Source organism: Cydia pomonella, chromosome 9 (genome assembly GCF_033807575.1).
Source record: "Cydia pomonella isolate Wapato2018A chromosome 9, ilCydPomo1, whole genome shotgun sequence".
Classification (NCBI taxonomy): Eukaryota; Metazoa; Arthropoda; class Insecta; order Lepidoptera; family Tortricidae; genus Cydia; species Cydia pomonella.
In genome coordinates this window covers 17,555,318-17,577,277 of record NC_084711.1, presented here as the reverse complement: position 1 = coordinate 17,577,277, position 21,960 = coordinate 17,555,318, and the positions used below count along the sequence as shown (strand labels likewise).

General features: G+C 36.8%; 5 protein-coding genes across 5 annotated transcripts; 3 read left to right on the top strand and 2 right to left on the bottom strand.

The window, feature by feature from the left end:
- Positions 1 to 660: 660 nt before the first annotated feature.
- On the bottom strand, positions 661 to 5,065 carry LOC133521559 (mitochondrial translation release factor in rescue). The gene is made up of 3 exons (XM_061856590.1): positions 4,924 to 5,065; positions 3,249 to 3,490; positions 661 to 1,015 (listed from the first exon to the last, which is right to left on the bottom strand). Exons 2-3 carry the CDS (start codon positions 3,448 to 3,450, stop codon positions 798 to 800), a joined length of 420 nt encoding a protein of 139 aa, XP_061712574.1. The 5' UTR covers positions 3,451 to 3,490; positions 4,924 to 5,065; the 3' UTR covers positions 661 to 797.
- Positions 5,066 to 5,403: 338 nt separating this feature from the next.
- On the top strand, positions 5,404 to 7,121 carry LOC133521552 (caspase-8-like). The gene has a single exon (XM_061856583.1). It carries the CDS (start codon positions 5,526 to 5,528, stop codon positions 7,104 to 7,106), a length of 1,581 nt encoding a protein of 526 aa, XP_061712567.1. The 5' UTR covers positions 5,404 to 5,525; the 3' UTR covers positions 7,107 to 7,121.
- A 2,703-nt stretch (positions 7,122 to 9,824) lies between these two features.
- On the bottom strand, positions 9,825 to 10,748 carry LOC133521557 (ribonuclease P/MRP protein subunit POP5). Its single transcript, XM_061856589.1, has 2 exons — positions 10,591 to 10,748; positions 9,825 to 10,278 (listed from the first exon to the last, which is right to left on the bottom strand). The coding sequence occupies exons 1-2, from the start codon at positions 10,608 to 10,610 to the stop codon at positions 9,828 to 9,830; spliced, it is 471 nt and encodes a 156-aa protein (XP_061712573.1). The 5' UTR covers positions 10,611 to 10,748; the 3' UTR covers positions 9,825 to 9,827.
- Positions 10,749 to 11,213: 465 nt separating this feature from the next.
- Positions 11,214 to 13,130, top strand: LOC133521553 (caspase-8-like). The gene has a single exon (XM_061856584.1). The coding sequence runs from the start codon at positions 11,310 to 11,312 to the stop codon at positions 12,864 to 12,866; it is 1,557 nt and encodes a 518-aa protein (XP_061712568.1). The 5' UTR covers positions 11,214 to 11,309; the 3' UTR covers positions 12,867 to 13,130.
- Positions 13,131 to 16,670: 3,540 nt separating this feature from the next.
- Positions 16,671 to 20,731, top strand: LOC133521551 (FGGY carbohydrate kinase domain-containing protein). The gene is made up of 4 exons (XM_061856582.1): positions 16,671 to 17,427; positions 17,833 to 18,695; positions 18,774 to 18,996; positions 20,212 to 20,731. The coding sequence occupies exons 1-4, from the start codon at positions 17,242 to 17,244 to the stop codon at positions 20,566 to 20,568; spliced, it is 1,629 nt and encodes a 542-aa protein (XP_061712566.1). The 5' UTR covers positions 16,671 to 17,241; the 3' UTR covers positions 20,569 to 20,731.
- The last annotated feature ends 1,229 nt before the right edge of the window (positions 20,732 to 21,960 follow it).

Sequence of the window (21,960 nt, the reverse complement as noted above, 5' to 3'; positions counted from 1 at the left end):
GCGTACTAATAAGTCCATATTGGAAGAGCTACGCATAAGACACCGGTCCGCAACAATGTGCCAGGACCTGACTCTCATATACTTCGGACATCTCTCACGCCGCTCCCCGCATAGCCTAGAGAGAGTTATTGCTAGAGAGAGTGGTGTGCTCAAATCACTGCACCTATGCAATTAAAACTGCACGAGGCCATGGGCTTGGCGAGGAATAGAAGCCTATGGAGGAATCTGGTCTTCAACAGAAGGACATGATGTCACGATCCTCAGCATTGAGGGTCCGACTGAAGAAAAAGAAGAAGAATAATCTTGGTATAGCTGGTATCATAATATTACAGTGTAAAGATAAGTAGGATTAATAAGTTAATCCTGTAAGCATGACATTAGTCAAGAGCATGGTGAATGTTCTGTGAACACATTGTATTATATACTGTACTTAACACATTCACTACCAGCGCGAGTTACGTGCTATGAGCGTAGCCGAAAACACGGGAAAACCCGTGTGTAGCGAAAAGCGCCTACGAACAGAGAACCCGCCTGGCTAAAGGGTCACTGGACTCACTGGCAGTGAATGAGTTACGAGGACATATTGCAAAATCTAACCTCTCCCTACACCTAAACCTCTACCTTTGTAATGTTATTATTATGAAAAATTATACTAGAAAGTATTTCAACTATTTTTATTACTTATGTACTCATTTCATTTCTACATTTAACAGACATACAGATAACCAGTTACAAGATTCAGTAAACGGGTACTAACACTCCTAAGTTGCATGATACAAAACAAAACAGGTAAGTATTTACAATCCTTCACGTTTCTTCCATTCATTTTTAAGTAAAGCCATTTTCTTCTTCTTGTACTCGGACCTCTTTAGCTTCTTCTCTTCTATTCTCTTCTTTTGAGCTGCTATACTATCTTCTCCATTTATTTCAGTGTCTAATTTTGCTATTATCATTTCTCGTGCCATCTTTCTGTTTTCATCCTGGCATCGACTACTATGACATTTGACAGTAAACCCTGCAACACAACAATTAACATTACTAGATTTACTTTAAATTACTTTGAAGCTTTAATTAATTTTAATTTTTGTTTCTTCTACAACACTAGACGTGTGCACCGATTAAAAAATTATCGGCGGCGGCGTTTGCCAAAAAATCGGCGGCGGCGACGTTTTCGGCGTGAAATCGGCGTGACCTTGACTTTCAGGTTTTTAAAGAAAAATCATTAATTTGTTGTTTTTCTTAAAACTTTATGATAAATGCAGGTTGCTGAACAGTGAACTACGTATTGTTTCGAATAGGCTGTGATTAAATTTTTGTTTTTGTTATAATGCCATTTAATATATTATGATATGTGTTAGAACTATTCAGGTACAATGCAAATACAAATATAATGTCAAATCTAAGCATAAAAAAATAACAAAATTGAAATTAAGACGTTAACAACGAAACATTTTTAAGCTAACAATAGAAATTAGACTAAAACTAGAAATTTAACTACTATAGAATTCATGAAATTAGGTACTTACTACTAACCTAACCTAAATAACACCCTACACTAGAAATTCACCCATAACATATTGTGAAGAGCTGAGTGGCGATATTGAGCTCTCTGAGAATGGAGGGGTTTGTTCTTCTAGCTGGCCAAGGTATAAGCAGCAGTTTCCGTTAACACCACGTTTCGGCACCATACTGGAATATTGAAAAGACGTGAGCTCGTACCAAGCGCACTTTATTCGCACGTCAAATACCTCTGTTCTTCCATATCTCGTGGAGGTTAGTTATAGAACTCTTAACCATGCCAGCTCTGCGGCGTATCTCGGCAGTGCAACCACCGGCACTGGTTATCAGCTCGCTTTTTTGTAATTGCCGAGTGCGTCGGTAACTGGGAGTAAGTTTGCCCTGTCTACTACCATTAATTTGGTCTTGGAATAGATGATCTTAAGACCTAGAACTAGATCGAGATCTAGAATTTTCATATTAAATTTTCTTCAGAAAAGCTGCCATTTATCGAAATACATCGGTATTTCTTGTTGTTATTCAAGCAGGCAAAGTCATATTATCATTCTTGTTAGATGGCCCATTATGGAAAGGGCTTATAACGATTACAAAAATGTTTGGTTAATTGTAAACCCCAGTAACCCAGGTGACTGTAACCATAGCAACGAGTGACAAGAAAATGTTGCTTCACCCATTTACAGCTTGTACATTCCCGTGCGGCAAGCGTTTGCGTCTTTCTTTCTATTTCTCGACATTTTTGGCGCCCGACTTTTTTAGGAAACCCAAGGGTCTCGAGAGTGTTCGCACATCGACGTTCTCAGATTTTTGCTGGACTCCACTACAGTTTAAGACACAAGCAAATAATCAAGTATGATTGTCGCAACATTAGCCAGTTCGTTTTCCTTTTCTGTTCTACCTTGAGGTCCCATGGTACATGAGCCATTCTGCCTGCGTGTAAATTGTGAGGCTATGTGAATTCTCAATTAACAGTATAAAATCCTACTTCGTATATTGCTCCCTCATCTTTCTTGACCCTGAGTACTGACCCTGACCCTGAGACCCTGGTACTCAGTTACTTTAATCAGTGTCAAATAGTTTATGCAACTGGCTATTCTGTTTCATTTAATTAATAATTGATGTATATTTGACAACTGTAACATATATAATACAGAAAAAATCCATATTGTAAGCCAAATATCAACTTGGAATAGCTAATTAACAACACTCAAGGTCACGCCGATTTCACGCCGATAATTTATCGGCGGCAGCGGCGTGGCAAAAAAGCTCGGCGGCGGCGCGCCGCCGCGACGCACACGTCTATACAACACATATAGGTATTTCTATAGTTCTAATATTCTACCCTCCTTTTGTTGTAAGTAATGTTAAAATATTAATCAAATCTAACAAACTATCTATTGATAATTGTCTGTCCCTGTCCGTCATTATGACATTTCTGTTTGTTAGAAAGAGGCATAAAATTAACATAAGTTTCTAAGAGGTTACTAAGTTTTATGAATATGAGGGATACTGTATTCGGGCAAAAAACAGAAGATAAACTAAAGTTCTACTTGAAGTGTGTATTCCAATGCGTACCCGCCCCATGTGACCGCCATACAAGAGCCGGGCACAGATGGGAATGATTTGTATGTAGTGCCTATTTCTATCTGTGCCTGGCGGAGAAAGATGGGAATATGCCATTTGAAGGAGTTCAGAAGTGTAGAGAATGTTCTGTTATTTCTACTACCATTTACCTGAGGGTACATGTGTTAGAACTACACAGTTGGCATTCTTGTTCACAGCAGACCCTCCAGGACCACTGCCTCGAACAAACTTTTCTACTAAATCTGATTCATTTAACTTTGGCACCTTAGAGTAATCTATTGTGTGTTTGAAAGCATTTATTATAGGCCCAATGAGTCGGGAACTTTTGAAGAGTAGATTTGGTCTTAACATTTTAAACTACTGATCCTTTACGTAGCAATGCAGCTCCTTTCTGAAATAAAAAATGTTTTAGGGTAATAAATATCAAATGAATTAGGATATGAAAATAGATGCAGACTAACGATTTGTGGAACCATTTGATTTGCACATTTTTTATTGACAAAGAAGCAAAATAATATGCTCAACTAATATCAGGCTTGGATCACGTAGATAATAAGACCAGTTGAACACTTTGCAACAACTAACATTTGAAATTATGTGTGCAGGCAAGCACTATGTGATGACTGCGAGCCACTGAGTGATAAAATGTCATTGAAATCATCTCTGGGTCGTGTTAGACGTTTGGTGAAACTATTCACAAATAAAGTTCTTTCTTATAAGTGATCAGCTCCTTGAATGGATATCGGACTTTCTAACCCACAGGATATTTAAAGTAAGAGTAGGGGACCCTCTATCAAATGAACACAACGTCTATAGTGGTGTTCCTCAGGGATCAGTGCTGGGACCAATCCTGGCATATTTATAACGGATTTGAAGACTGTAGTACAGTCAGAACTCAATATTTGCTGACAATACCAAAGTTATGGGTAATCCATTGGTAACTCATAATATTATCCAAAGTGATTTAGATCGCATAGTTCAGTGGACTAAAGACTGGCTCATATCACTAAATGCTGACAAGTGCACAGTCCTACATATAGGAAAAACAAACCCAAAACTAAATTACCACATTGAGTCTGTTCCCCTACAAGCAGTAACTAGTCAAAGAGACCTGGGCATCACTATTTCACATAACTTAAAATGGGACACACATATCACCAAAAGTACCAAGAGAGCAAATTCTATGCTGTATATGATCCGGAAAGCATACCATGTAATTATTAAGGATCTATTTATTAGAATATACAAGTCCTCTCCCTGACTCTGTCCTTTACCTGAGTATGCTTTTTAGATATGGTCCCCCTACTTTAAAAAGAACATCACTTTGCTGGAAAAAGTACAGCAAAGAGCAACTAAAATGGTTTCTTCACTGAAAGACAAGCCATATGAAGAACGGCTTCAGGAATTAGGTCTTACAACATTGGAGGACAGAAGGAAGCGAGGCGATCTTATTGAGATATGCAAAGTCTTGTCTGGACACTACAATGTTCCAAATATTAAAGACCTATACATATCAAGCCAGAATGTAAGGTTGAGAGGACACTCTAAAAAACTAGTCAAACCTCCATGTGCTAGCAACCCTAGGAAACACTTCTTGCCAAATTGTGTAGTAAATGTGTGGAACTCTACCAGAAACTGTTGTTAGTGCACGGTCAGTGAACTCTTTCAAAAATAGACTAGATACACATTTTAGAACATTAAAAAGTGCTAAATAAACACAAGTGCTGCGATATACACGCATCAGCTCCAAGAGCTGCTAGTGTATCAAATAAAATAATAAGGAAGACTAATCAAAATAACCTAAAATGACATAGAAAATTTTACCTCATATGCAAATGATATATCTTTAGAATCCGTCAGTGATTTGTTGCGCTTAAATTCTGAAGTTATTCTTTTCTTAAAGTAAACGGAGTCCGTAAGTGTTAGAGATTTAGAATACAACACTAAGTTCTTATATAGTCTCAACACTTCAATACGAGTTATAGACATATCTAAACACTTTTCACTACCAAATATCACAAGTGTATTGGATATGAATAATACTTGTGACTACATATATTTGTACAAACACTTTGATTACATAAAAATTGAAAATTACTTCATAACTTTATGAAAAAGAATAACAACTATAACAAGATTTTTTGACAGTTTTGACACTAGACGAACCGGACCTCAACATGTCAAAATGGTTTTTTTTTCTACTAGTATTAAACGGCTCTCGATTTCGTAATTTCCTTTATGGCGCGGTTAAAACAGTGTCTTAAATATCCCCTAGGTTTGATGGATGAAAGTTGCAAATTATTTGCGAACGGGAAGTTGGGTTGGAAGAGAGATTGAGGGAATTCCCTATTTTGACTTTCATTCTTTTGTATTTTTTTTACACAAACAAAAACAATAAAGATACTCGTGCGCTACATTTATTGAAGATGATGTGTACTGACGCAAGCGTACAAATTGAAGAGAATACACTTAGTGATAAAAACCTAAACGCAATAAACCTAGAAGTTATATCTAGAATAGAAAAGGAATTGGAAGTGTACGACTTGATTTCACTCGTGTTTCTTCTCTATGATGTACCAGACACAGCGTTGGACCGCCTTACTATACTACAACGAATTTCTAGAGACCTTGAGGGAAGTCACTTGAATTTATTATTTGACTGGGCTTTAAGCGCTCAAGGACGACCTACTTGGCGTCAGCATTTCTTAGAAGCCCTAGCTGTGTGCCAATTATACAATGTCATCAGGAAACTGGGCTTCCATGTCCCCACAATAAAGAGACTTTACTCGACAATCGAAGAAAGTTCCCATATCAATCCAATGAAAAAAGTGTTATACTATATTTGTGAAAACATGACTTCTGACACATTTGAAAACTTTAAAAAGACATTGGCTTCGTTTGATATGAATGTATTGCAGTATGATACTTGTGAACTTGTCCTTTTGCAACTTATGAGTCAAAAGTTTATAACTTTGAAGCTACTAAATAATGAGAGAAGTGATGCTAGGTGCGAGTGTAAGATTGAACAACTGGCGAAAATAATTGATAGGGAGCCTGAACTAAAAAAATATGCAACTGTATTGAGAAATACAGAAAGCAAGATGAATGTTAAACTGGAATCTCCGTCAACTAGTGTTGAGAAAGCTTTTAATGGTAATTTAAATGTAAAAGAAGATAATAATACAGAAACTTGTGACTTCAATGAAGTATTCAATATGATAGAAAAGTTGAATTTGGAAGAACCTATTGATCTGAAGTCGGATAGACAACGTTCAATAAATTTGAATGACAGGTATAAAATTACAGATGAGAAAAGAGTGGGTATATGCTGCATAATAAACCAAGAAGTGTTCTATCCTTCTAAAGAAAGCATGGAATATGCAAATGAGAATGCATTGGAGAGACGTGATGGGTCAACTAAAGATAAAATTATGTTGGAGAAAACTATGCGTGGCTTGAACTTTGATATTATTACCAGAGACAATCTTAACAGCAATGAGATGATAGCGTTCATACAGGAAGTGTTAAAGAAAGTCTCAGCTGAAGATAGTGTGTTTATGCTTTGCATACTCTCACATGGCATTAGAGGATGTGTGTATGCAGCAGATTCCATACCAATAAAAGTGGATTATATTCAAAGTTTAGTGGATGAAAAGCAATCTTTAAGAGGGAAACCAAAGGTGCTTATCCTACAGGCTTGCCAAGTTGTTGATGCCACATCACCATTAGTTGCCGACAGCCCTCATAATATGAGAAAGACAGACTTCTTAGTTTGCTGGGCTACAGCACCAGAATTTACTGCTTTTAGGCATCCTAAGGCAGGTTCATTATTCATCCAAATTTTATGTGGGATCATTAAAGCTAGAGGTAAAAGGGAACATTTCTTGGATTTATTCACTATGGTAAATGACAAGGTTGTTACAATTTGTACTTTGAGAGGGATTGAACAAGCACCTATTGTTAATCATACTTTGAGGAAAAAATTATATTTACAAGTGTCTGGTTAAAACTTTTAAAAGCAGGTTTACAACTTTTGTTAAACATTTAACTGTTAGAGAAGTTAATGGAATTATTACTGTTAGCAAAGCACTTAGTTACTTGCAGGGACGCTAGGCGCCGTTATATTCATAAATCCATTGATGAATGCCCCCCTTTCAAATTATGGAAGTTCTTGAGATCACTTGGAGTGGGCAAAGTTCCTCAGTGTTCCTCAGGCATTCTTGACCTGGACTCAATCAATCGGCATTTTAGCACATCCCCGGTGACATTAGATCCTTCCGTCAAGCATGCAACATTATCTTCTCTTGCCAATAACCTTCGCTCTGACTGTGACTCTACTTTTACTCTTGACAATATTTCTCCACAAGAGGTTGTTACAATCTTAAAAAATATTAAATCGAAGGCTGTCGGTGAGGATCACCTTAGTCTGGATATGCTTATGCTCGTGGCGGATATAATTGCCCCTATCTTATCCGAAATTATAAATTTCTCCTTTTCCTCTGGTACATTCCCTGCTATGTGGAAACTTGCTCATGTTATCCCTCTTCCTAAAACTTCTAATCCCACATCCTTTTCTCAATATCGGCCCATCTCCATTCTCCCAGTTTTGTCTAAAATCATCGAACATTTTGTTAATCGTCGCCTCCTTTCACATCTCCACAAGCATAATTTGTTGAATCGGTTTCAGTCAGGTTTCCGCCCCGGGCATAGCACTGTCACGGCTTTGGTGAAGGTCACTGATGACATTCGTTTTAATATTGAAAATAAAAAGCTCACGGTCCTGGTACTTTTAGACTTCAGTAGTGCCTTTAATACGGTGGATTTTGATATTCTCCTTCTTATCCTTCGTACGTTAAATGTTTCTCTTGCAGCTTTGTCTTGGTTCCGTAACTATCTCTTTGGGAGGCGCCAGCGTGTCAAGGTTGACGACAAGGTCTCGGAGTGGTGTGATCTTTCTACTGGTGTCCCCCAAGGAGGGATACTCTCTCCTCTCCTTTTCTCGATCTTCATTAATGGCATTACTGAGTCCTTAAATTGTAACTTCCACCTTTACGCGGATGATTTACGCAGCGGCTAGCATTGATGATTTTTCATCTTTAGTTGATAGAATAAATTGCGACCTTGAGTCAATTCGTTGCTGGGCGAATAAGTTTGGTTTGAAAGTTAATGCAAAAAAATCGCAAGCAATTGTCATTGGTGGTCCTTATTTTGTGTCCAAATTGTCAGAGATGGTGGTACCCAAAGTGCGTTTTGACGGAACAATTATCCCTTTTTCTTCTACAGTTAAGAACTTGGGTATCATCATTGATCAAACCTTGTCCTAGTCAGCTCATGTTTCTGACATTAGCAATAAACTTTTTGCGTCTCTCCACTCACTGAGGCGTCTTCAAAATTTCCTTCCTCTTCAAACCAAAATAACTCTCGCATGTTCACTTTTACTCCCGTTGTTAGATTACGCTGATACTGCATTCTTGGACCTTAGTGAGGAGTTACTGGACAAACTCGAGCGATTGCAAAATATTTGTATTTGATACATTTTCGGTCTACGTAAGTTTGATCATGTATCCCAGTTTCGATCTCAGCTTGGCTGGCTTCCGATTCGTCGTCGACGAGATGTGCATGTCCTATCATTGCTTTTCAATGTTCTATTCAATCCTGCTTCGCCACCTTACCTTTCCAAAAGGTTTAGTTATTTAGCTGCTGGTAGTGGTCATCCCCTTCGATCAAGCACCAATCTTTTACTCACGATTCCTTCCAATACGACGCGCACATACAAGAAATCCTTTACTGTCCATGCCGTTAAGTTATGGAACGAGATTCCGGTGTCCGTGAGGCAATCCCAATCTGTAGCATCACTCAAAGAGAAGCTTAAAAAATTGTGGCTTTGCTGTGGATACTTTGGTTACGACTTCCTAGCTCCATTGAGTACTTCTACTCTTTTAATTTCCTTTACTTTTCTGGTTCGAATTCATATTTATTTATATTATATATTGAATATTTATTTATTTTTATTTATATATATATATATGTATATATATATATGTATGCATTATTTTATGGTTATTTTTCTATTTATGTATATTTGTATCAATGTGTATTCAAAACATGCATTTCATTAATTTCAGTGATTGTACACTTTTGTTTGTGTTTGTCATTCATTCACCGTTACTTCTGTTTTACTCATTTCCTCAAAGGTTAAATGGAAGAGATCCCATACAAGGATAAGTTCGCCTTTGTTGTATTTAATTTACTCTGTAACTGTGTTTTTCGTGTTTTTATTTCTATGTACAATAAAGTATATACATACATACATACATACAAAGCCATAGAGTTAGACCAAACTAAGTTGAGAGCAATGTTAATAGCACAGACTGTGCAAGTGTTATTTTGCACATCAAACTTCTATGAAATTATGATGTTTAAAATGACACTTGCAGTCTGTGCTATCAAAATTGTTGCCAACTTAACTTGGTCTAACTCTAGACAATGTGGATGAACCTAACCCAACAAAGGACATCTATTATATAGGGAATTCAGTCTTATTCTCTAAGCACATTATGTGTAACCATTTTGATGTATATTTTTAGGTATAATTAATAGATATACATTCATGGGGCTGTTAATGTAAAAATGTAACAAACAAGCTACTTTTTCAATTGGATGTTAGTGTTTATAATACATGTATGTATGAATTTAACATAGATTATAGCTTCAATAAAATGAACTTATTATGTCAAATTGTCTATATTCACTGCTACATCAGTTTTTGTAAAATCCATCACAGCTGCTTCCAATTGTTTCCTTTCTTCGTCTGACTTTAAAGACATCCACTTTGAATCCAAGTATGCTCTCTGGTGCCTTTGAATAAACTTGAAACAATGTTTCAATGTTGCTCCTACATGTAGTGTCCTCAAAGACACATCTAGGTTTCCTATTTTAGTTATAAATGGTATGCTACTGGTGACGAATATATGAGGACCATGTCTGGAGCGTAATATGGCTATCCTTGTATTCTCATTGCAATATTTTGTCAAAAATCCAATTCTTATAGCAGCAACACCAAAATCTCCGTGTAATTGTTGAATTTTGTTCATCACAGTTTCATGAAATATCCTGGACTTTAAACTCAAGGGTTTGTTCTCTGGCACCATGGGACTCAATATCTCTATTGTAATGTATCTAAAAATCATAAAATAATAGTTATTTACGATACAAGGGCAAAAATAGGAAAATCGCTACAAGTGGTGATAAATTAAAACACGACCGAAGGGAGTGTTTTAAATCTACACGAGTTGCGAATTACCTATTCGCACGTGTATCGTACAACGTTTTACAGTACATATGGCTCTTTAAAGTTTCAACATATGCACGGAAAGTGCTCATTCCTGCACACGTGCGGGAAAGTACCACCATATGTACTATAAATGAGTATTAAATATTCATTTTTATAATGAGAAAAAATGCGCACAATTTAATTAATATGATACAAACCTGTTCTTAAAGCGCACCATATTTGAAAAATAGGTCTATCTATTTAACATTAGCTAAATTTACTTTCAATTCACTCAATTTCTTTCCTTTACGTTCTCAAAAGGTTCTTCAAGTTTTTAGGTTATATTTATTGTGTTGGTTTGTTTGATTTTTTTTTTAACAATTATGGCCTTAGTTTGTTTGAGTCACAGGAAGTATTTCTAAAGTTTCAATACATTCAAATGTATGTCACTTCTTAGTTTATTTTTGCATTGTGCATAGATCATATATGATATACATGTAAAAATATTCTAGAGTAGAATTATAATAATATTAATAATAGAAAAAAATATATTTTAAAATACGAAAGAATGAATTTCCTGAATGGCAACATTTAGAAATGCTCTTTGAGACATACCTTTACCTTCCACATGTATTACATAATAATAGGCCATAAGTGCCAATTACATCCACACTTTATTAGGCCTGAACTGCCAATTACATCCACACTTAATCAAGCCCGATATCAGATCCGATTCCGGACCTATAAAATTGTATTTTTCCATTTCGCTAAATATCAGCACCATAGATTAGTAAATATTATTTGAAGACAGATTGAGGGAATTCCCTATTTTGACACAAACTTTCATTCATTTCATTTCTAAGTATTTTTTTCTTAATGATTGCTAAAGAAACACCAAAAACATACTCGTACCCATCGTACCCCACATTTATTAAAGATGATGTGTACTGACGCAAGTGTACAAGTAGAAGACGATGCACTTAGTGATAAAAACCTGAACGCAATAAACCTAGATGTGATATCTAGAATAGAAAAGGAATTGGAAGTGTACGACTTGATTTCACTCGTGTTTCTTCTCTATGATGCACCAGACACAGCGTTGGACCGCCTTATTATACTACAACGAATTTCTAGAGACCTTGAGGGAAGTCACTTGAATTTATTATTTGACTGGGCTTTAAGCGCTCAAGGACGACCTACTTGGCGTCAGCATTTCTTAGAAGCCCTTGCTGTGTGCCAATTATACAGCGTCATCAGGAAACTGGGCTTCCATGTCCCCACAATAAAGAGACTTTACTCGACAAACGAAGAAAGTTCCCATATCAATCCAATGAAAAAAGTGTTATACTATATTTGTGAAAACATAACTTCTGACACATTTGAAAACTTTAAAAAGACTTTGACTTCGTTTGATATGAATGTATTGCAATATGATACTTGTGAACTTGTCCTTTTGCAACTTATGAGTCAGAAGTTTATTACTTTGAAGCTGCTAAATAATGAGAAAGGTGAAGCCACCTGTGAGTGTAAAATTGAACAACTAGCGAAAATAATTGATAGGGAACCTGAATTAAACAAATATGCAATTGTATTGAGAAATACAGAAAGCAAGATGAATGTGAAACTGGAGTCTCTTTCAACTAGTGTTGAGAAACCTTTCAAAGGTAATTTAAATATAAAAGGATATAATAATACAAAAACTTGTGACTACGATGAAGTTTTCAGTATGATTGAAAAGTTGAGTTTAGAAGAACCTCTGAAGTCGGATCGGCTACCATCAATCAATTTGAATGTAAGGTATAAAATTACAAATGAGAAAAGAGTGGGTTTATGCTGCATAATAAACCAAGAAGTTTTCCATCTATCTAAAGAAATGCAAAATGAGAACGCATTGCCTAGACGTGATGGGTCAACAAAAGATAAAAATATGTTGGTGAAAACTATGCATGGCTTGAATTTTGATATTATTACCAGAGACAATCTAAACAGCATTGAGATGATAGCGTTCATACAGGAAGTGTTAAAGAAAGTCTTAGCTGAAGATAGTGTGTTTATGCTTTGCATACTCTCACATGGCATTAGAGGATGTGTGTATGCAGCAGATTCCATACCAATAAAAGTGGATGATATTCAAAGTTTAGTGGATGAAAAGCAATCTTTAAGAGGCAAACCGAAGTTGCTAATCCTACAAGCTTGTCAAGTTATTGATGCCACAGCAACATTAGTTGCAGACAGGCCTCACAATATGAGAAAGACAGACTTCTTAGTTTTCTGGGCTACATCACCAGAATTTGCTGCTTTTAGGCTTCCTACGGCAGGGTCAGTATTCATCCAAATGTTATGTGGGATCATTAATGCTAGGGATAAAAGGGAACCTTTATTGGATTTATTCACTATGGTAAATTACGCGGTTGTTGAATTTTGTAGTTTGATAGGGATTGAACAAGTACCTAATATTGGTTATTATACTTTGAGGAAAAAATTATATTTATAAGTGTCTAGTAAACATTGTGAGTTTCAAATAACAGGGTTAAAAGTTTTCTTAAGCATTTAACTGTAAGAGAAGTTAATAGAATTATTACTGTCACCGAAGCCAGAGAGAATAGAGTTAGTAGAGTAGACCAAGCTAAGTTGGCAGTGATGTTGATAGCATGGAATGTGCAAGTGTTGTTTTCAACATCAAACTTCTATGAAATTATGACATTTCATACTGTAATGTATCTGAAAATCATAAAATAAATGAGTATATTAAAAAAAAGCCTTTATTTCCAAATTTCCCATTTTACATTTGAAGTTTTACTACTATTTGTTTATTTAATTTGGACCCCTCTTCGAGTGTAGGCCTCCTCCAACTCTCTCCAATTTTGCCTGTCTTCCGCTTTGTTTAGCGAGTCTTTCTCTGCAGTTTCTGTAATATCATCTAGCCATCGTTTATATGGCTTTCCCGATTTCGTTTTGCCAATAGGACGGAATATAGGAACATAGATTATGAAGACTATTAATTAGATGGTGCCATTGTCAAACTCTTCTCAATAATATACGAGGATTCTAGATTGTCCTACAATAAATACACAGCGAAACCTAATATAAGTCTACTCAATAGGTGCATATATAACACACAATACCATAAAAAAGGAAACGAGTTTATTCTCGGTGATAGAGTCCTGTATGACATGAACGGATTGATTTAATCCTGTGAGACCGAACCCTACGTAAAGGCGATAGCGTATATTGCGTACAATACGAAATAGTTTCGCGGAAAACTCCATACCACTTTTTATTTTCATGGACTTTCCTTTTAGATTTATTGGTGAAGGAGTAAGCTGAACATATTAACATAGTCCTTATATTATGAAAATCTATGTATATAATACAGTAAAATATTTGTATAGTTTCAGTCTTTTTCAGTCATCCAACTAGGATCCAACGATTATATCAAATTATTTATCTACACGAGGTACACTTGTAAGTTTTACTTACCTACGTAAGTAGGGACACAGCTATACTATAGAGTGAGAGATGAATATCATTATCTCATTCTCTTTATACCGTGCGATATGTCCTGCATATCTCCATTTTAATTTGAGGGCTTGAGATAGTGCGTATTGTAACCTTGTTTTTGAAGTGAAACTTCTTATGCGACTTCCAACAAGGTTGTGTTAAACGTTTAACGCTATAATCGGTAACATAAAGTAGTAAGAGTTTGTGATGAGTAAATTCGTCGATTAGCTCAGCCGGTTCCATGGTGTAATGGTTAGATTGCAAAGTTAGCATCTTAATTTTTTTTTTTGCGTAAGTCAGCAGAACTATGGACCTCTATTAAGGGTGCTAGAACTCTCATAAAACAGTGATACTGATATGCTAGTTTCACAGACACCTTATAGGATGCTTTGAGATCGCATTATCAGGGGGCCTACAGCGAAAACCGAAATTCGCAAATTGCGGGGATCTTTCTCTTTTACTCTCACTAAGACGTAATTAGAGTGACAGAGAAAAAATGCCCGCAATTGACGAATTTCGATTTTCCCGGTAGCCGCCCAGGTGAAGACTCATGCAGAGTAAAAATATCCCGAATGCAATTTTTAGTTGTTAATGATTATTAATTTTAGAGAGTCGACGAGTCCCTGTTTTTTTTCATTAATAGTTATTACTATTTTCATAGCCAGAACCGCAGTATGAGTACTGTTGAAACAGGTGATGGAAAAGAAAGACATCCATATTCTATTTGTTGATTTTGCCAAAGCATACTTATGTCAGAGAGACACTATAATTTTGCTAGACAACTTGGTAATAATAATAGTTGTCGCTACTAAAGTAAGCAATATGAGTGGAAAAAGCTCGTGGAGAACAACAGCCGATTTTGAACTAGTCACTGGTGTAAAACAAGGAGACGCTCTTTCGCCAATGCTGTTCACAAATACATCGTCCGAAATTTATTTTGAAAATCGGATGTTTCGGAGTGAATTGAACAAACTGTGCTAGTCCATTTGGGATCCCAGATTCGCTTATTATTGCTAAATTTAATTTAGGATTTTTGGAGGACCTGTAAAGAGGAAAAGTGGGAAAAGCCACGACATCTTGAAAATCACAATGTTTTCATCAGTCTGTAAGTGTAAGAACATTGAATAATAGTATCTAGTCCAAAAACAAATTGGCAGGCTCCCAATGGGAGCTCATAGCTCCTTGGCTCTTGGAGGGTTCGTAACCACTTCTATAACGAAATATACTATAAATACGTAATAAAAACAGGTTTAAACACCTTCATCGCATATAACTGAAGAATGAGTAAAAATGTATCTATTTAATATTTTACTAATGAAATATATTTAGGTACATTTCACATAAAAACCATAATAGAAATTTGTCGAACCTGAATCATTACAAGTAGACGACCTACATTCAAATTTATCTACACACATTATTTTGTAGAAGTAACATCACTATCGCAATGGGAAGTCGGATTTGTCGCTCGACCGATCCAAAATTTGTACTGGAATAGCTGGAGGGCGCAAAATCGATAAATCCAGCAATTACGTGAGACTAAAATATAATAATTTGGTGTTTCAATGTTATTAAACGTAATAAAATGAATAATTACTTGTGAAATGTTACGCCATGTTTTTGTAAATTTGATGTCGACGACCTCTTCTTACAGCAGAAAACCGAGCAACTAGGCATTTTTTCTGCTGCAGTGTTCACTCGCGCGACTAGACTCGGGCAAGTTTAAAATCCGCGCGCAACTAGTTTTATTACCCGCGCTAGATCATTTTGATCTTGTACTTCGGCAGAGGGGAAACAGTGCAAATGGCGACTCCCTTCCCAGTGTTGCTCGAAGGTACAACGAATAAGATTTTTCTAGAGAAAATAATAGTTAAGTAGGAAAAAATTGCATTTTAGTTTTTAAATTTAAAATTGGCGCTAAACGCTTGTCAGTATCATGGCGTCCCGAGTGACGTCACGTTTGTAAGAGCCCCACCATTCGCGTATTTTGAAAATATCTCGAGAATATGTCAAGTTGGGGATACCAATTAATATTCAAAGTTTCTACAATCTCTACCATATTAAAATTAATGTTTTTTTTTTGTTGTGCACATGCTCGGTTTAATCAGTTAATAATATTGACATGATAATTATTTACAAATTACTTAAAAGATTTGAGAACCGCATTCTGAATATAGCACTAAAATAGTGTAAGAAATTATTTAATTTCAGTAGTATATTGATTTAAATACTACCACAATGGTATGTTTTTAACATTGACAACATGTGCGAGTGAGACACCGCGACCCACCTTTGCTATCTCAAGTAGACTGTTTTCTTTAGTGGCTCCACTTTATATCCCCATGATCCTTGCATGTATGGAAGGTAAAGGCAAGGAACAGAGGGCCTACCGCGTTCGACGTGTTGCCTTTGTTGAACGTGGTTCGCGGTAGGCCCTCAGAATCTCCATATATCAAAAAGTGTCCGACAGAAAACCATAAATAGGTGGCGCTACAATACCTAGAATATATGAGAAAAAAATCTAATCCTAAACAGCGCACTCCACTCCGTCAATAACGCCTAGGTTCTTAGCTACTCTAGCGCTACTCTGGAGAGATTTGGAACTATTATTTATAGCTGACGGCTGGACACTTGCAATAGTTCAGCCTAAGGAGATTCTGTTCCTTGCCTCTACTTTCCATACTTGCATGTTTCCTCCTTACTTTATGCCAAGCGAAAATAATCTTAACGAAATACGTGTAGTCTACATTTTATTCATTGACTTATTTGATGTTTTTCACTTTTTTTTCGTTATGACGTTTTTCACTCCTATCTTGAGTAGCTCTATTTTTGACCATCTTGACAGCATAGGACGTACTTGATGCTTAAAAGACTCGCATCCAGGCCATAATTGTAACAAAAAAAATAGAGGTACTTGACACTTGACAGCTTTATTTAAAGTTCCTTAGAATCCTCGGCGGCAAAGTCGTAATTTAAATTAAAACCTGCGTTATTTCTGTAAATAATAATATATTGTACCACACAGAAATATAAGAGCAACATGTTCTTAAAACTTAATACATTTTTCCTTTTTTTTTGTTAAAACCATTGCGATTCTGTAGATAACATAGTGAATGGAGAGCAAACAAGGTTATCTGTTGTCTCTTAGACCAGAGTGTTTTTATTACTTAATAGTAAACCAGTTATCGGTATGCCAAGGTCGAGTATAATCACGTTGTTATGTCAATTATTTTATTGCTCAGCATCTTACATATCTGTAATAGCTCCAAGGAATATTGACGATCAATTCCACCAGAGTTAAATATCTTTCTTGTTAATACGGTTGCAAGTGCCTTTTTCGAGTAAATAAAACTATAATTTCCTAAAAAATGGAGAAAGATGTTTATTTCATTGGTGTTGACGTGGGATCCGGCAGCGTAAGGGCAGCCCTTGTGAATCAGAAAGGACATGTATGTTCCACTTCAGTAAAGGAAATTCAAACCTGGAAACCAAAGGTGGACTTCTATGAGCAGTCCTCTAATGACATATGGAATTGCTGTGAATATGTCATCAAGGTTAGTTTCAATTATTTTATCAATGCATTCTATTTTATTAGGCATGTGTCCAGTTTTTTATCCCATAGCCAAGTATTTAGTCCGTCTCTTTCACCTAATAGCCTAGTTAATTTTAGATTTAATTAACTCTCAATAGTCATTACACCTGGGCCACCAAGGGCCAAGAGCGGCATCCTCTCAGTGTACTCCTTTTATTTTATGGCCAGTGTATGGTATAATTTCCATTGATCATAATCACAAAACGGCCAGTGCTAAACGGGCAGTGGCGCGCCGCCCCGCCCGAGGCACCTCTACACTGCTGTTTTGTGCGTGAGGAAATTGCCTGGCTTGCTCTGTTTGGACCCGGCTATTATTCATCATATAGAAATGCCACTAATGTTATTGATAGAATTTATAATTTTTCAGAATGTTGTCCAAGGAGTGGATCCAGTAAGAATAAAAGGAATTGGATTTGATGCAACATGCTCACTTGTAGCCTTAGATAATCAGTTTAACCCATTGGCAGTGAGTGATTCTTACAACAATGAGCAAAACATAATAATGTGGATGGACCACAGGGCACAGGCCGAAGCAGATTTCATAAACAGCACAAATCATGAAATACTGAAATATGTTGGAGGAAAAGTCAGCTTAGAAATGGAAATCCCAAAACTTCTGTGGTTAAAAAAACATTCAAGTAACTGGTCTGAGTTTGGTTACTTTTTTGACCTCCCAGACTTTCTTACATGGAAAGCCACAGGATCTCTAAGCAGATCACTGTGTTCCTTAGTCTGTAAATGGAATTATGAGTGTTCTGTTGATGGTAAACAGGGTTGGAATGCAGATTACTTAAAGAGAGTAGGATTGAAAGATTTAATTGAGGGTAATTTTAAAAAGATTGGTGACAAAGTTCTAATGCCTGGTGAGCATTGTGGAGGGCTCTCACCTAAAATTGCTAAAGTCTTGGGTTTACTGCCAAATACACCTGTAGCTACATCCATTATTGATGCACATGCTGGTGGCCTAGGAATGATTGGAACAGATGGTACGGGTATAGATAAAGACATGTCTTCCCGCCTTGGACTGATCTGTGGCACTTCTACATGTCATATGGCTGTGAACAAAAGGGCTGTGATGGTGCAGGGAGTATGGGGTCCGTACTTTAGTGCCATGGTCCCTAACCTATGGTTGAATGAAGCCGGGCAGAGTGCATCAGGGATGTTGTTGGATCACATCATTTCCAGCCATCCTGCAGGCATTGAGTTGCGTAAAAGACACACTACAGGAGAGTATGTATTATTTTTAGTTTAATATGCATGACCCTACCTCGGTTCTTATATAATTTGATTTTTTTTTGTTTCTTTCAGAGTTCGCAACCACTTAAGGGACATAATGACTAAAATGGCAAAGAACCATGGCCTCTCTGATATCAGTTTGCTGACAAAAGACTATCATGTGTGGCCAGACTTTCATGGTAACCGGTCACCCTTGGCAGATTCACTTATGAAGGGCATGATAAGTGGCCTTTCCATAACCAAAAGTGAGGAAAACTTGGCTGTGTTGTATCTTGCAACATTACAAGGTCTTTCTGTAAGTATTTCCATTTTTATACAATACATATTGGTTTAAAAGTACATGTGTTCACATAGGCACAGAACAAATCCTACACATCCTGCAACCCTTACTTTCTGACAGTGGTGCAAGTGTGCACATGTCCTAAAAACTGACTAGCCCTCAAAGAGTTCAGTAATATTTTTGAAAGTTACAATAAGCTGGCTGCATACAAACCCAGCGTTATTTTTGAAGGGAAAGCTCTCTGCTACAACCCACACCCTAAATACCTAGGTGTTACCCTAGACCGCTCCCTTACGTTCAACCCCCACCTAAGCAAGCTAGGTAAGAAACTGGGCACCCGAAATAACATATTGCACAGATTAACCGGCACATCTTGGGGAGCCTCGGCGGATGTTCTGCGCACGACTGGACTCAGCCTGGTCTACTCGGCAGGGGAGTACTGCGCTCCGGTTTGGCTAAACAGCGCACACACTGAAAAGGTTGATGTCCAATTGCGAAATACCATGAGGTGTATAACGGGGACAGTCAAGTCGACGCCTGTTCGTTGGCTGCCAGCTTTGAGCCACATTCCACCTCCTCACCTCAGAAGACAGCACGCCTTGGTAAGGGAAAGTGAGAAAATAGTCCAGCACCCAAACTTACCCGTCTATCAAGAGTTCTTACACCCACCAAAGCACCGCCTGAAATCCCGGAACCCACCATACGAAACAGCAAACATTCTGCGGGAATGTGGGTTCAATATAAATGAGGAATGGAGAAAGGACTGGATGTCAGATCCGCCTAGACAGTCCCTATCGAACTTCGACCCTACAAAAAAGCCAGGATGTTTTTCGGCTCCCAGAAAGGAATGGTGCCAGATCAACCGACTTCGAACTGAGCATGGACGCTGTGCCGATTATATGTTCAAGTGCGGGTGGCGAGACTCACCAGAGTGTGACTGCGGAGCTCTAAAGCAGACTATCTACCACATAACAGTCGACTGCCCTAAGAGAAAGTTTATTGGCAACCATGAAGACTTGCTCGCTCCTAGTGAAGACGCAGCCCTATGGGCCAAGACATTGGATATAGTTCTCTAACTGTTAATATACTTTCTAATACCTTAAGCGACTCGAATCTTGCCATACGATTAATAATAATTTGAAAGTTATAGCTAACTCTCTTACTCTCACCAAATGCTCTCAAATGCCAAGGTCACTAAATTTAAGGATTATTTTATTCTATTTTTTCCAGTATGGCACAAGACACATCATTGATGCATTAGTGCAGGCTGGATATGATTCATTTAAATCGTTGCTTATCTGTGGGGGTATAACAAAAGACCCACTCTTCGTTCAGATACAAGCTGATACCACAGGGTTACCCATTATGAAGCCACATGAAAAGGACTCCGTTCTAGTTGGTGCTGCAATCCTAGGGGCCTGTGCTTCCAAGTATTTCAAGAATATGGAAGAAGCCATCCAAAACATGGGGGGAAAAGCTGACGTAATTAAACCAAATTTGAATATCAAGTCATTCCATGATAAAAAATACAGTGTGTTCCTTAAAATGTTTCAAGATCAATTAGTTTATAGATCACTTATGAAATAAGAGATAATTGTGTATGTATTTTTATAAGGGAAATTATGTATTATATTATTTATAAGTTTTTCGTTGTAATCTTCAATAGGCCTTTGATTTTTTTTATTATACACATGAGATTTTTTTTATCTTTGGTGGTCTTTTGAGCACCCAATATAAAAATACTACCATCTATATTGTTTCATTACCTACATCTTCTTCGTTAATAACATATGTAGTTCTGTAGACCCAGGCATTGGCTCATATCAAATTCATAAAAAGTTATTTCTCATTTAAAGTTACTTTTGCAATCGCGGTGCTTAAATAGTTATTTGTACAACAAGAGAGCAAAGTTTGATATTTCTTCGAGTGCTTGTTTTGAGTCCCGTGCAAGCGAAAGATTCTATAATAGATTCACGAGCGTAGCGAGTGAATCTAATTTAGAATCTTGAGCGTAGTAAGGGACTCATAAGCGCAAGAGATGTAAATAACTTTGATCTCGTGTAGTACACAAAAATTTTCACGTCAGTCAGCCATCAAAAAATACAACCTGAAAAAATGTAATCCGTCTTTATCACTATTTCACTCATGTTTTCTGAAGGTATTCTAACAATTAACTTTCATTACCGCTTTAAAACAAAACGAAAGAAATTTCAATAAAATGATACGATAATATTGAATTAACGAACATCAATTGACAGTTCAATCGTCAACTTTTTTTTGTTAAAAAAAACTTTGTAAGATACGGTCCGAATTGCGGATACAATTATTTGTCAACTATAGTAGAGATCGTTAAAAGTCGTTAAGTAGAATTATTTACAGCGTAACAGTTGCGTAAATTTGTATAAGTACATTGTTTTGATTGTATAATAAAATACGTAAAATATGGTATTTTTATTAAATTTTAAACTTTTATTTCATTAATTAATTATTACGAATGAAGACTCGTAGGGTGTTTTGGAACGATGCGGTCTGACTTATTTCGGGGGTCTATTATAAACCGTCAATATATCGTTGAATTACGTATGCATTCTTTTTTGTCTCTTTCTTTTTGCTAATGACGTGAAAGGGACAAAGACAATAGAATCCAAATACTTCGAACTTGTATTAGGCCCCGCACGTTGAAATAACATTCGAATATGAAGGTCACTTGAATGTTATTTTGTCTCACTCGGTGAGCAAAATGCGATTTTGCTCACTGTTTTTAAGCAGCAAATTACCCTTGTTCCAGCTGCTGACGTGAAAAAAACATTTTAAAAACAGCGGCATAGAAAATGTCTAATGATTTCGTATATTTTTTATACTACGTCGGTGGCAAACAAGCATACGGCCTGCCTGATGGTAAGCAGTCTCCGTAGCCTATGTACACCTGCAACTCCAGAGGAGTTACATGCGCGTTGCCGACCCTAACCCCACCCCCCT

Bases quoted from the DNA above. Each gene is read 5' to 3' on its own strand.
- LOC133521557 (XM_061856589.1), bottom strand. From the start codon at position 10,610: ATGGTGCGCTTTAAGAACAG. The intron at 10,279-10,590 runs GTTTGTATCATA...TATGATTTTTAG, and splicing joins ATGGTGCGCTTTAAGAACAG to ATACATTACAATAGAGATAT.
- LOC133521553 (XM_061856584.1), top strand. From the start codon at position 11,310: ATGATGTGTACTGACGCAAGTGTACAAGTAGAAGACGATGCACTTAGT.
- LOC133521552 (XM_061856583.1), top strand. From the start codon at position 5,526: ATGATGTGTACTGACGCAAGCGTACAAATTGAAGAGAATACACTTAGT.
- LOC133521551 (XM_061856582.1), top strand. From the start codon at position 17,242: ATGGAGAAAGATGTTTATTTCATTGGTGTTGACGTGGGATCCGGCAGC. The intron at 18,696-18,773 runs GTATGTATTATT...TGTTTCTTTCAG, and splicing joins AAAAGACACACTACAGGAGA to AGTTCGCAACCACTTAAGGG. The intron at 18,997-20,211 runs GTAAGTATTTCC...TATTTTTTCCAG, and splicing joins CAACATTACAAGGTCTTTCT to TATGGCACAAGACACATCAT.
- LOC133521559 (XM_061856590.1), bottom strand. From the start codon at position 3,450: ATGTTAAGACCAAATCTACTCTTCAAAAGTTCCCGACTCATTGGGCCT. The intron at 1,016-3,248 runs GTAAATGGTAGT...GTTGTGTTGCAG, and splicing joins TCTAACACATGTACCCTCAG to GGTTTACTGTCAAATGTCAT.